This window comes from Lycium ferocissimum, chromosome 1 (genome assembly GCF_029784015.1).
Source record: "Lycium ferocissimum isolate CSIRO_LF1 chromosome 1, AGI_CSIRO_Lferr_CH_V1, whole genome shotgun sequence".
Classification (NCBI taxonomy): domain Eukaryota; kingdom Viridiplantae; phylum Streptophyta; class Magnoliopsida; order Solanales; family Solanaceae; genus Lycium; species Lycium ferocissimum.
Genome location: NC_081342.1, coordinates 4288639 through 4302751, shown reverse-complemented (window position 1 = coordinate 4302751; position 14113 = coordinate 4288639). Strand labels below are relative to the sequence as shown.

Below are 14113 nucleotides of genomic sequence, written 5' to 3'. Positions count from 1 at the left end.
AGAAAACAAAATTAGCAATTAGAAAGGAAAGACCAACTTGTCCAGAAGAAAATAAGCAGTGAGCAATTAAGCAACAACGAAAAAACCAAAATTAGATACTATCTCAGAGTCTAAACTTCGTTAACAAATACCTTGGTTTCCTCCTCATTGCCTATTAAGCTTTCACCTAAAGAAGAATAGTAAAAGAAACCCCCTAGACCAAAAAATAACCATAAGAGCTACGCGCACCATTGGTGCATTCACCTACCATGATTTCCATGTCTCTGATGTTCTCTATCTATAGGCACTCATCCCCTTAAAAACTGCTAAAGAAGAGCAAAACGCCCAGTACCATTGAGTTTAAAGTTCAACATACCAGGTAATACAACCAAAATAAGTGCTCTTGAAAAAGATTATCGTTTCTTGAAAATACTGGAAAAAGGAAAATGACTAACAAGATCCCAAGCAATATCAAACAAAATTTAACAGCACTTAAAGAAAATACATAGAGTGCAACTCTTACAAGTTATCACAAGATTGTCTTCATCTAAGTTTTTTTCAGCCTTCCATTGTTGCATTCAGGGTCCTTTTTTTTCTTTTTCTTTTTGATGAGTAACATTCAGGGTCCTGCAAAAAGGGACAAACTAGGCTCTTAACGTAGATTAGATGGGGACAATCTAGGGTCTTAACGTCGTTTTTTGTCTCAAGATCAGTAACATCCAGATATCTGATCGAGTCATCCTTTGGATTGCATTTCGCGAAACGTGATCCAAACCGAAGCAAAATTTCACCTTCATTTGACAATAAAATGGGTGGATAAAATGTATGTCCCGTAGGATAATCAGGAGACTTGACGGTAAACATCTTTGTCCAAGATTCTTTTACCCCATACTCCTTCATGACCCAGATATCTACATGAGTCCATGCGTAATTACAAAGCACGGAAAGATCACTCCCAAACACTCCTAACCTAAAAAATCCACATCTTTTAAGGAAGCAAGGCTGCTCTACCTCTGCCCATTTCTCATCAGCCAAATCAATAGAAATGATGTTTCGGCCCTTGTCAAGCCAATGAAGTTTCCTGTTCACAAACTTATCAGGACCATCCAACAACTCCCTACCTTGAAAATCATCAATACACCTCCAAGAATTACTCTTTAGACTATATATCTTAACTTCAACACGACACATACGCTCCCTACCATAAATACGGAAAATACCCACTACCTTGTAATCATCTTGCAACTCATCATATGCAAAACCAAATTTGGATTCAGCAAGTTCATCCTCATGGTAACGGCTTGGCAATTTCTTATACTTTCTAAGTGATGGATTCCACAGAAACAATTCATCCAATCTGTGAAATAATCTTGATTTGATGGCAAGACAAATCAATCCATTGACAGAACCCACAAGCCTAGGATAACCATTGGGATTTTTGCGTGGATAATGTCAGATGTAAACATAAGTCCATGGTGGGTGTAGTCCTTGTTAGTAGCTGATAATAAGAGATGGGTCTTCACAAATTCATTGCTAGAGATTAATTCAAGCCGAGATTTGGATAATACCGTTGTCAGATGTATCCATGGTGGGTGTAGTCCTTGTTAGTAGCTGATAATAAGAGATGGGTCTTCACAAAATCAGGTCTAGAGATTAAGGAAAGCCAAGACTTTGAAACAGACCTGAATTGCAAGAGTGATTTCACTGGAAGCCTTAAGAAGATTTCAGTGATGAGTTCTATAGGAAGATTAGGCATTGGCAAGATTGAATCTTGGCTTGAAATGGACTCACAATTTGTGGGTTTTGCTTCATCTTCTTGGGATTCCATTTGGGTTGCAGAAATGAGCAGGGTTTGGGAGTTTTTACTGTGGAGATTACCGTGTGAAAGCCCTAAGTTTCATCCTTTTGTACTTATACCAGTGTTTTCCGTACATATTAAAAAGCGTAAGCGGGAAAATGTTTTACCTGGATTTTGGATTATTTTTTCCCGGTTTTAATTGTGGCCTTTGATCCTACCTTTGTTTTTTTTTTTTTTACATAAAAGAAATGAAAAATTCAAAAGTATGAATCCATGGTTAGATAATACTTTTTTGGAAAAATGACTTGACATAGCTATTTCGAAGAGCTATTTATGGATAATAACTATTATTTGCAACAATTACATTTTGTAGCTACATGATACAACACATCAAGCGGCCCAACTTGAGTGGTTATATCTCATATGTATTTTTGGCTCATATGTCTTGTATCTCATATGTATTTGACTTCTTATCTTGTATTTGAATATATTTGGCTTCATATATATTTTAAATGTACACAGTGTATTTTGAAATTTTGTTGAAATACATTCAAATACAGTAAATACATTCAATTTCGCGGCAGCTCGTAAACATTCAAATACAGTCAAATACATGTGACATCAGATAAGGTTGGATACAACTGAACAGTGTATTCAAATACATCGAAAATGTCTATTCAAATACACTCAAATACAATAAAAATGTCTAATGATAGCTACGAATTGTAACTATGAAAGAGGTAGTTACAGATGGTCCCTAATTTTTCTAGTAGCACCCAGTTCGAAATATATATCTTTTTTTTGGGACGGAGGCACGCATGCTTAGTTCAATAATACAAGGACTAAAATAGAAACAATGTTTTAATACAAGGACTAAAATCATCTTCTAATTTTTTTTTTAATTTTTTATAACAGGCTTTTGCGCATTAGAATTGGAGTAAACTAAGGGTTCTGGAGAGTGAAGAAAAGAACATGCGTTGAATTAGATTTTCTTTGAAATGTAAAGTTTATTTGTTGTTGGATGAAAAAAAAAAAAGATTTATGAAAAGATTCCAAAAAACGAGTTTGGTTTTATAACTCAAACAAAAAGTTTAGCATATGCTTAGATAAAATTTAATTACTTCGAGTTACAAATTCTGTTCTAATTTAAAATTGGATAGATATACGGGCAGGAATCGAAGTAGCCTTCTGACTTTGGTTCATCTAAACTCATAATTTTCGAATCCGCCTCGGGCACCCTTGTTATTTAAGGTTAATATTTTTTTTTATGCAGAACGCATAATTCTTTCTTGTCTTTTGACTGTTACCTCAAAACAAGGGAAATTTTCTTTCTTGCCTTTGTATAAATGTAGAATCTGTAGTTTTACTTCCATACAAAAGGAACTTGTGGCACTAACGTTCTTTGACGGCAAATCGCAACTACGTCTAATTGCTAGAAAGAGTTTCAACTTAACTAGAAATGTATTTTGTTATTAACTTTCTCAAAATTGACCGTGCAAGATCTCTCACTTATCTTTTTTGGGTCTTTGGGAATTATCATGCGTTAGTAAGTTTTCAGTCTTTGAGATTGATCCCTTTGGTTTTTTGACTAACTGTTTTCTGATGCATTATCTTTTCATTGTTGATTCCTGGTTTAGCTAGGTTAAAATCCTCATTTCAAATTCTCTTTTTAGGTCTTGTTTCTATTTTTTTTTATGACAACGGAACCCGCAAGAAGGCAAATCCCTTACTTTCGTAGGCAGGGGATTTCGAACTTGAAACCTTCATTAGGAAAGCCCCATACTCAACCAACTGAGCCACCCGCAAAGGATAAGTCTTGTCTCTATTGTGAAATAGGATATATGATGAGCAGAAACTTTTCTGATAGTTTGATAAATTAGGATTAGTCACTTTTAAGAGAGTGGCAAATTGAGAGGAGTAAAGTTTGTTTTTACTTTTCTTCTCATTATTATGAGCCATTGCTCCGCTCCAATATCTACATTAATAGTACTCTAAAGGGGTCACTTGGTTGGTGGAATAAGAATAATAATATATCCCATGAGATTTTTTTTTATCTTGTGTTTAGTAATGCATATTATTTAGTCTAGGGATTTATTTTATCCCACATAGAAGGTGGGATAAAATAATCCCATGAGATATCCTTAGCTAATCTATCCCACCAACCAACTCCTTCCCACCTACCCAAAATAACAAAAAAAAAATATATATATATCAACTATAGACTTTTGAACTTAAGTTTGTACGTCCCTATTAACTTGTAGTCAAATCTAACTCAAACTTTTTACCGTACTTCTCAGGTAAATTTAAAATTTCTGGAATAGTCAAGAATAATATGAGACTTCCCCGCACTAGGATCAAGCAATGGTTATTCTCTGACTTAACAATTTCACCTGTTTCTGACTTTCTGGCATTGGAAATTAAAGTCCCCAACAATTTTTTTTTTTAGTATCAACTGAAATTGCCTCGACCTACTACTAGCTTGGGTAGGTGTGATCTAGAATCCAGTTATTTTTTCCCAGAACTCTACAGTCCACTCAAACGCATAAAAGACAAAAAAATACTGCAAAGGCACAAATAATATTTTCAGAACTTTTTCGGGGGAGAGCAACTTCAACTATCCATTGCAATAATATACTAAAATTACATTACACTTTACAACAACCAGTTGGTTACTTTTACAACGCCCCCACCATCCACTATGCAAAGGATAAAAGGGAGTCCCCACAATCCCACAACAAAATGGGGGAAGAGCTGTTAATCATAGATAACTTTGAAAAAGAAGCTCACCTCATCTGAAAATGATGCTAATTGATTGGGTGCTTAACTTTGTCCAAGGTATGACATCATGCCTTGTTTGACGGAACTCCAGAAAGGTAATAACAGGGGCCAATGGTTGGGCTAAAAGCAAAAGTTGTGGCATCTGACATTGATTGCATTGCCACCAATTGCAGAGAAAAATACAAAGTGATGGTAGGTAAGGACACAAAGGAGGGGTGGGACACAGGACCATTAGGAGTTCTCAGAGGCACGTGCAACGAATTGGAGGTCTATGATGGGGCTGCCGGTTCAGGCTTGATCAGTGACTGGTCATCCGGTTGCTGAGTAGGATAGATGAGTGCAGCAAGTGATATGGGCATGATGCAGAGGGATTTAGACTGAAGGTATTGCATGGCCGCGCCAACATCTTCCTCCATGAGCTTAGCAACCTCTTGTTCTGTGTCGGCATTGGACCACTTATCCCAGATATGCTGGTTGGATCTACTTTCACCACTGTCCCCCTAAAATAGAGGAAAAACAAGCAAATGAAGAATTTTATTTAACTCAAGCTATTAGACACTGTTTTTAGGGTCTTTTGATGATGTTCAATAAGTACCAACAGGATTCAATTCATTACCTCCACAGATTGCAACGGAATGTCAGCAACAAGTTGTGCCACCGCACTGGCTCCTCCCAGCCTACTCATGCTCAGTACCTTTAGGCAGTTTAAATTCAGTGGACAGATAAAAGAATGAAAACCAGGAAGCAAGGGGACTATGATGGCCAAGAAATCCCATATACACTGAACTCACAAAGGAATGGAAAATGGGGAACTCAAAAACCTGTAAGGAGGCTACGCATTTATATGGTATAACAGAGAACTTCTTTTGAGAAGGGAATGGTAGATTAGAAGACTACCAACAACAGTATGAGATTACTCCCTTCTTTTTTCAATTTCTTGCACACATCAAACATTCCTTCCCTCCCATTATATGATACTATTTGAAACAGAACCAAAGTTATTAGTTTGACTTGCATATTATACAAGTAGTAGGACAATAAAATAGTAGTTGAAAAGTTGGTTCAATAAAAAGACCTCAAAATTTTGAATTTGATCAGTTAAAAGGATTAATAAGCTTATCTAAAAACATATTAATTAGCTGAATGATGTTAAACCAAATAGAAAGAGTATGTAAATCGGGAAAGTGTTTATATATCAGCACGACAGGAGCAGATGGTAGAATAAGCCAGGATGAGAATTACTTCCAAATAACCCAGGAGATATAGAAATATACTTATTTGCAAACTGAAATTAGTATACAAACAAAACCGTTAACCTATTCTCAGTATTAAACTCATAAGGCTACTATTTCCCATGAAATCAAGCCAAAAATAGCTCAAGATACGTAATGCATATACGATCATGTTAACCCAATCACCTTTAGAGAAACCAACAATCAGAAAACCACATGACCACTAAATCCCCAGAAAGGAAGTGTCCTCAAGAACATGATGGTCAAGATGAATTAGCAAGCTCTACAGGAATGGATTAATGATGGTGGTTCCAACAATTTTTGATTGAGAATCAAATCATATGGATAGGAATAATACTGAAAGCAGCTTCATTGTACAGAACTCAGAAGCCAAAAACCTAATATTGCTCTAGGACATGGTAGGAAGAGTGAATGACTAAGTTAGCAACTAAGACGAAATCTAAAAAATGACATATTACCTTAACTTGAAGCCTTAAGAACTTCACATAGTCCAGAATCTCATCAAGCATTGCGGCCCTATCTGTCTGGCAAAAGGTTTAAAAAAAAAAAAAAAAATTCAATACCCCAAGCTGCCACATTCTTTTTAATTCCACTCTCTATACAAGGGAGCCATTAATATTAGATACTGAATAACTACGTCAAAGTCCAATTTTAAAAAATCCCAATCAAAGGGAAAATCAGCAATCAAGCTAATCCAAAAGCCTGCTACTAGAAACTCGAAAGTAGTAAATTTGAACCATCAGACACATTCCATCGCAAGTAAAAGTTTGCCTACAAGATGAATCATCTGATACCTGTCTTTACTTTTACACGTACTGGTATTTTATGGCCATGATGTGGACAAAAAAGTAAAATTGCTACTATTAGTAAACATAATATTTCGTGTTTTAGAGAGTCTGTGTATGACATTTGCGATGCTTAAAGAAACACACTATTCACGAAAACAAAAACTTGTTGCAACTAGACACTGTGACACACCTTATTGCAGCTGGGTACCAGTTCCTGCAAAGCCTTTATTCTTTCTGATATCCTCTCTCTTCTCAGCTGCAAAAAAGAAACAGATAATTATTTATTACTACTTGTTTCTAGAGAACTCTCATAACATCTGGCATTATACTATGTGATTCACGTTTGTCCTTACGAAACTTATCTACATAGCATGTTACATCAATCTTCTTACCCTCTCAGCAATGCTATGTGGATCTGTGGCTTGTCCCCTTCGAGCTCGAACCCTAGGACGAATTGAAGGTGGGTGCGGTACCGTTACTGTTGTGCTTGTCGTTGGAGGACCTTGAAAAGGCTGCCAGAAACCAAGAGAAATTATAAGCTCGACAAATGCAGTAATTATCTACTCCGCTCATTGACAAAGAGGACATTTTCGTCTTAAAGAAACATAACCTAAATCATAGTTACCAAGCATGAATCATTCAACTAAATAGGCTTCGAAAATAAAGAGAAATTAAACAGAAAAATGTATGCAATACCACGCACCCAAGGGCGTGGTCTAGTGAACAACAAGGTGGGAGAAGAACCGTGACTCCATGTGGTCTAAGGTTCAAATCCCGTGGAGGCAAAAAACAATAGGTAATTTCTTCTTATCTATCCAAGCCTTGGTGCATAGAGTTACCGGTACCTGCATCGGAGGGAGATAACAAATACCCGGTCGAATAGTCGAGGTGGGCACAAGCTGGCTAGAACACCTCCGTCTTAAAAGAATAAACATATAACAGTGCTTTACCTTCTTATAGTCGGATATATGCCTCAATTAGAAAAGAATTATTCGCTCATGCCAATATGCTCTCCTCATTGGCAAGGAGTACTAAAATTGTGTACAAAAAGATTTTGGACTAGCTTCAGACAGCTCACTGGCTATAAGGACTATAAGGGATTAAAGATGCCGGAAAAAATCAGTAGCAAATCAAATTTATAATAAACGTTTTTTAAAGACAATATATCCAGTAATCCTGTGACGCATAGTTACAATACTTTTCCAATTTTATCATTCTTCAAACACACTAATTCCTCAATCATCATCAGAAACAATGGCAACTCTTCACAGGGACCCATTCCAAGTCACAATAAAACTATAGATAAACTCAATTTTACATTTCCAGCCATTTATATGGAAACATAATCTGTATTGGAGAATAATAATGAGCAATTCTGGAGAAATAGTTTAGCAATAACTTTCTCAACCAAAAAAAAAAAGAACCAAAAAAAAACACACACACACACACACACAAAGACAGTGACTAACCTGGACATGGTGAACAGGAGGCACAGCGTGTCGAACTGCATGAGAATGCAAATGTTGTTCTAGACCTGCATATAAATTTCCGATATTCATCCCTTCTCTTTCCTGCAAAATAAACCAAAAAAAAAAAAGAAAGTTAAAATATTCGTCACTTCGCCAATCATAAACATGGTAAAATTTGGAAAATGCCCAATGGAAAAAAAAACTCCCTCCATTTCAATTTGTTTGCCCTATTTCTCTTTTTAGTCCGTTTGAAAAGAATATCTTTTTCTTTTCTTGACTACTCTTTAATTCCAACTTTACACATGTCATTTTAAGACAACAAGATTAAAGGACACTTTGGTACATTCAATATATCTTTAGTCTAAGACCACAAGATTCAAAATTGTTTACTCCCTCCGTCCCAATTTATGTGGCACCGTTTGACTTGGCACAATTTAAGGAAAAAAAGAGACCCAAGAGACTTTTGAAATTTTTGGTCTAAAAATAATGGACATTTGTGTGGCTATAAAACATTTCATTAGGTAAAGCGCAAAATTATAAAGTTAAATTGTTTCTAAATATAGAAAGGCGAATTTTTGTTTTTGGGATGACTAAAAAGCACAGGGTGACACACAATCGCCGTCTCAAATTATTTGTCATTTTAGAAGTTGAAGGCAAATTAATTAGTTTTACCCATTTTATCCTTAGTAAAATTTTGTCATTAAAGGAGATGCAAATAAAATAGAGTAAACATTTAATACAAAGAGATTATAACTTAGCCATAAATAAGGATAAAGTAGTCAAAACCCCTTCCTAATTAATACCTCCTCCCCTTCGTCCCAAGTCCCAATTTATGTGATATAGTTTAATTAGGCACGGAGTTTAAAAAAGAAAAAAAAAAGACTTTTGAAGCTTGTGGTCTAAAACAAGTTAAGTCATAAATATTTATGACCGTAAATCATTTCTTTAAGGGTAAAACGAGAATTTTTTTTAAGTAAAATAACTTATAAATACAGAAATGTATAATTATTTTAACATAAGTGTATCACATAAATTGGAACAGAGAAAGTATTTAAAGGCTTGTAAAACAAAAAAAACCACAAATAATTTGAGACGGAGGGATTACTTTATTAAAACTCCATGTCAAAACCAGACAAACAAATTGAAACTGATGGATTAAAATATATATATAAAAAAAAAAAAGAAGCTTACATGCTTGACAGCATAAGCAGCAGGGTCGGTGACGTCATCACGTCCGTTATCCAAGCTTAATCCCAACGGAAACAACGGTTGCTGATGTAGTCCGCCACCGGGAACAGAGTTATTAAGATGATGAGATACGGCACTCGCCGAGGAGTTAAACGACGTCGTTTCTGAGGGAGTGCCAACATCAGCATAAGAAGGAATCGCTAGAATTTGCTCTAAGAAATCATCTGCGTAGCCTTCCTGTTGGTTTGACGCCATGCCGGACGGAGATTATTTATCTCTCCGGCGAGATGAAGTTTTAAGGGTTTTGAGGGAACTTAAACTGAACTGAAATGGGAATGTCTTCTGTTTGGTTTTTTTGGTGCTTTGTGGCATGCGTTTAAAAAGTGTCATGATTTTTTTGATTGCTTTGTGCCATTTTCTCCTGTGGTCCCTGGAGTTTATCATAATGTTGTTTTCGCCTCTATAATAAAGCAAACATGTATTATGACTAAAATGCCTTTAGTTAAATATTCCCTCCGTTCACTTTTACTTGTTCAGTATTTCAAAAATAGATTTTCACTTTTACTTATCACTTTTAGCATATCAAGAGGAGGCAGTTTTATTTTTGTTGTTTTACCTATAGTATTAATTACTCACTTCAAATCATTTTTCAAATCCAATAAAAATATGCACTAATTAATATGGGCACATTGGTAAATTATGCACTTCATTTATTATTTCTTAAATAGCGTAAAAAGTTTAAAGTGGATAAGTAAAAATGAACGGAGGGAATATTACTTAAGTAATATAGTTTCTTGATTACATAAAAATTCACTTACCTAGACAAGAGTAAATTTGAAAGAATATAATTAATTCTTTCTTGGTAATATAAGTGGAAACTTATTTTCGATCAAAGTTAAAAAAAGCTAAGTGAATACTCCACCTATTATTAACCAGAGGCAGTAATAACTAGAAATTTCCAAAGGCTAGTGGCACACTGTTGGAAATTTGGTAGATAATATTTACGCTTTTTCACTTAAATACAAGACTTTTATTTACAGTAATAAGGTACGAACTTTTTGCTGGTGGCCCTGCAGTTCATTATAATGTTGTCTTTGCCTCTATATGTCGTGTAAATGGGTAAATTGCTCTTTTTTCAATAGTTAGAAATTTCCGGAGGTTAGTAGCACACCGTTCGAAATTAGGTGGATAATAAACTTGCTCATTTACCTCTTTTCACTTAAATATCAAGCTTTTATTTGTGGTAGAGTTCGAATAATAACATATATTTAATCTGCACACATCACGTATTGCGCTCTTACCATTAGATCAAAAGATCTGAGGCCAAATTGCTTATTATTCTTATTATTGATCGAGATAATCAGATAAATTGCTTTGATAGGATATTATTTGTGTTAAAAACAAAATAACTGTTAAGTAGATAAATATTAACTATATTTGTTTTATTTACCCCCTAAGTGTGTAGTTGTAAAAAAAATAAAAAAAAAATAATAATTAAGAGAGTTAAAAAAGTGGACCCGCTTATATATATTATTATAAATTAAAAAATAAAATAAAAGTTATACAATTAAAAAATAAAATAAACATTATCATTGAAAATAAAAATGTCTACAGAAACAACTGATACCCAAGTCCTAGTTATGGAATATCCCATCTTTATGCACGCATTGATTTTTTGATTTTGAATAAAGTTTGGATAGTCATTGCTTTAAACAAGAAATTGCTTTAATTGATGCTGATGTGGGTATTTTATATTTTAAAGGAAAAAATGGGTCAAATTTAGAAGAAATGAGTTTCGTAGAAATGGTTGGTTGTAGATGTGGGTATTTGATTTTCAAAATAAAGTTTAGATTTATAATGGTGGTAGAAGAAATGGGTTTGCTTAGAAATGTTTGGTTGTGTGTTTAAAGATGGTTCATGATCTTTTTTTTTTTTAAGAATTTGATGAAATTTGTTAGATGATTGTCCTGGTGTCAAAGATGAACAATATTTTTTTAAGCTAACAAGGAACCCTGATTTAATAATAAAGGAAAAACAAAAATGATGTGTTTATATATAATTTTCCTTTATTTTATATATACCAATTGAATTATGCCATGTAGTTCTCTTTTCTATAAAAAAAATAAAAAATAAATAAACAATACCTAATTTTCTTTTCCATCAAAACATGTCTTTTCTCTAATAAATATTAACTATATTTGTTACTAAGTGTGTAGTTGTAAATAGATTATGTTTTTCATCTTACAGTAAGGAGATGATTTTCATTGAGAAAATGTTAGAGAAACAACTGATAGAAGTCCTAGTTATGGAATATCGATCTTTATGCACGCATTGAAAATGTTTGGATAGTCATTGCTTTAAACAAGAAATTGCTTTAATTGATGCTGATCGATTATATATTTTAAAGGAAAAAGGGTCAAATTTACAGTCCAATTGTTATTTATAGTTTAGATTTATCATTTGTTAGAGTTTTGGTTCATATTTATCCTTCTGTTAAGAAATTTGTTACATTTGTCCTTGTCACTAACAAATTGCTAACTAGGAACCCTTATTTTCAACATAGATGTCATGTTTATATATAAATTTTCCTTTATTTTATATATACCAATTGAATTATGCCATGTAGTTCTCTTTTCTATAAAAAAATAAAAAATAAATAATAAATAAAAAATAAAAAAACAATACCTAATTTTCTTCCCCATCAAACCACCACTTCCCCTCTTCTTCTCCGTCACTTTCACCGCCGTCCACCATCGACGAGTCCTATTAGCATTGTAAGTAAATCATTTATTTGTTGCTTATTACCACATTCTAGGTATATTTTAATTTTCGGATATGTGAAAAATTCTGTTCTTCTTTATGTTGCTCTTTGTGCTAGATTTTTGGATTAAAATTTGGATGCAAAAGCTTCTCACCACATTATTCGAGCTGTAAATGTACTAATTGTTTTTTCCCCTTTCGCAGAAGCATTTACAATTGGAGTTTATCTGGAGAAGAAGAAGCCATGTGTGTTAGATTTGTGGAGGGATATTATTACTCATATATTATTTACTTTTTAGAAATGCAATCTCCACTTCACCATTGAATCGTTTTTTTTTTTTTTTGGATGGTGACAATGGCAGAGAAGAAAGAGGGGAAGTGATGGTTTGATGGTGAAGAAGATTAGATATTGTATTATTTTTCATAAAAAAGGAAAATTATATGGCAAAATGCAATGGGTATGATAGAAAATAAAAGAAAAATTATATGTACACATGGTATCTATTTGGAAAATAAGGACTCCTAGTCAGCAATCAGTTAGTAACAAGGACAAATGTAACAATTTTTTTAACGGAAGAGATAAATATGAACCAAAACTCTAATGGAGGGGAGGGTAAATTTGACCCTTTTCCCTATTTTAAGTGATGAAAACAGTCTTTATTTAGCTAAATGATGAAAAAGTATCACTCTAGTATTAATGTTTTCCGATTTTATGGCTGACTTATTTTGAAAAAAAAAAAAATTGAAAAACACGAAATACTCACGCAAATCAAGAATGTCTATGATACATCGTGATTTTTGCCTTGATTTTGTTGTTTAATGTTTAATCTTTTTCATTTGATAGTAAAATTCTAAGATAGCTTAGAAAATAAATACTTCAGTTGAAATATAGGCTACATATAGCGTTAATTTGAAGATATGATCTTAACCAATCTCAAGGTACTAAAGAACACGGATAAATAATTCAATTCTTCAGTTGAAATATAGACTATATATAGCGTTAATTTGAAGATATGATCCTAAGCAATCTCAAGGTACTAAAGAACATGGATAAATAATTCAGTATGTGTGTGGTTTAGTTGTTCTATGATGTACTAGTTGAAAGGATTTCAACTCGGTGGTTTTAATTCTTATAAATAAAGATTTTTTTAAAAAAAAAAAAATATATGAATTGAGAATTTAAAGCTCGATGAGCTCTTAGCCTTGTTTTACTTATATATTTTTATACTTCGTGTTAAAATGATTCAATTGGACCTATGCCTATGATAACTCTAACATAGCTGTGAGGAGAAAAACGAAAAAGAAAACGTGTATGTAATTGTACCTATGGTGTGTTTAACATAGTTGTAACAAAAGAAGAAAAACGGTGTATGTGCTTCCTAAGAAATATACTCATCTCGTATATGTTTCTAAGACACAAATCAATTTTTCTTACGGGTAAAGTTACTCAGTATTTATGATAATAAGAGGTAACAAGTATTCGATAAAATAGTTGAGGTGCACATAAGCTAGTTTCAGTGTATACAATTTGTTGCTTTTCGCACCTCACATTTCATGTCGAATAATGGCTTGGTCCGTGACCACCATCTTTTATCAAATTAAAAAAGAAGTGTTTTATTATCACTGTTGCTATAGTTTGTTTTTGTTTATATTTTTTTTTTCCAACTGTTTTTGTTCATATTGACAATTCTAAAACGTAGCAGATATTGAGGTGCTTGTTCTTTACTCTTTTGACTTGATGGCTAAACAAAAACAATTGTATCTCATACACAATAATATTTAAGGAATAAATGGAGAAAACTAATCCATGTATGTTTGAAATTTGGGCTGAAAGTGGAGATAAAGGAGAAACATTGGAAACTTATTACTAATAGTTAACAAACAAATTAAAGTAGAATTATTGCACATACGTATTTGACTATCTAACAACTAACATACATCTTTTTCTTTTTTTTCCTTCTATTTTTTCCACCGTGGTGCATTAGCTAGTCTCATTCACCAGAACAGGTTAATGCAGTCTTCCATCTCTTCTTGCTGACCCCATAGGCATTTGAAAATTCTTTGTTATCTACATCTATCAACAACTGAATTAGACTAAGG

General features: G+C 33.5%; 1 protein-coding gene and 1 pseudogene across 1 annotated transcript; both read right to left on the bottom strand.

Annotated features, from left to right (window-relative positions):
• Window positions 1–314: 314 nt before the first annotated feature.
• LOC132067961 (F-box/kelch-repeat protein At3g23880-like) lies at window positions 315–1924 on the bottom strand (annotated as a pseudogene).
• Window positions 1925–4367: 2443 nt separating this feature from the next.
• On the bottom strand, window positions 4368–9586 carry LOC132064267 (transcription factor UNE12-like). The gene is made up of 7 exons (XM_059457228.1): window positions 9257–9586; window positions 8066–8167; window positions 6989–7108; window positions 6787–6852; window positions 6267–6332; window positions 5172–5249; window positions 4368–5055 (listed from the first exon to the last, which is right to left on the bottom strand). Exons 1-7 carry the CDS (start codon window positions 9506–9508, stop codon window positions 4825–4827), a joined length of 915 nt encoding a protein of 304 aa, XP_059313211.1. The 5' UTR covers window positions 9509–9586; the 3' UTR covers window positions 4368–4824.
• Window positions 9587–14113: the final 4527 nt, after the last annotated feature.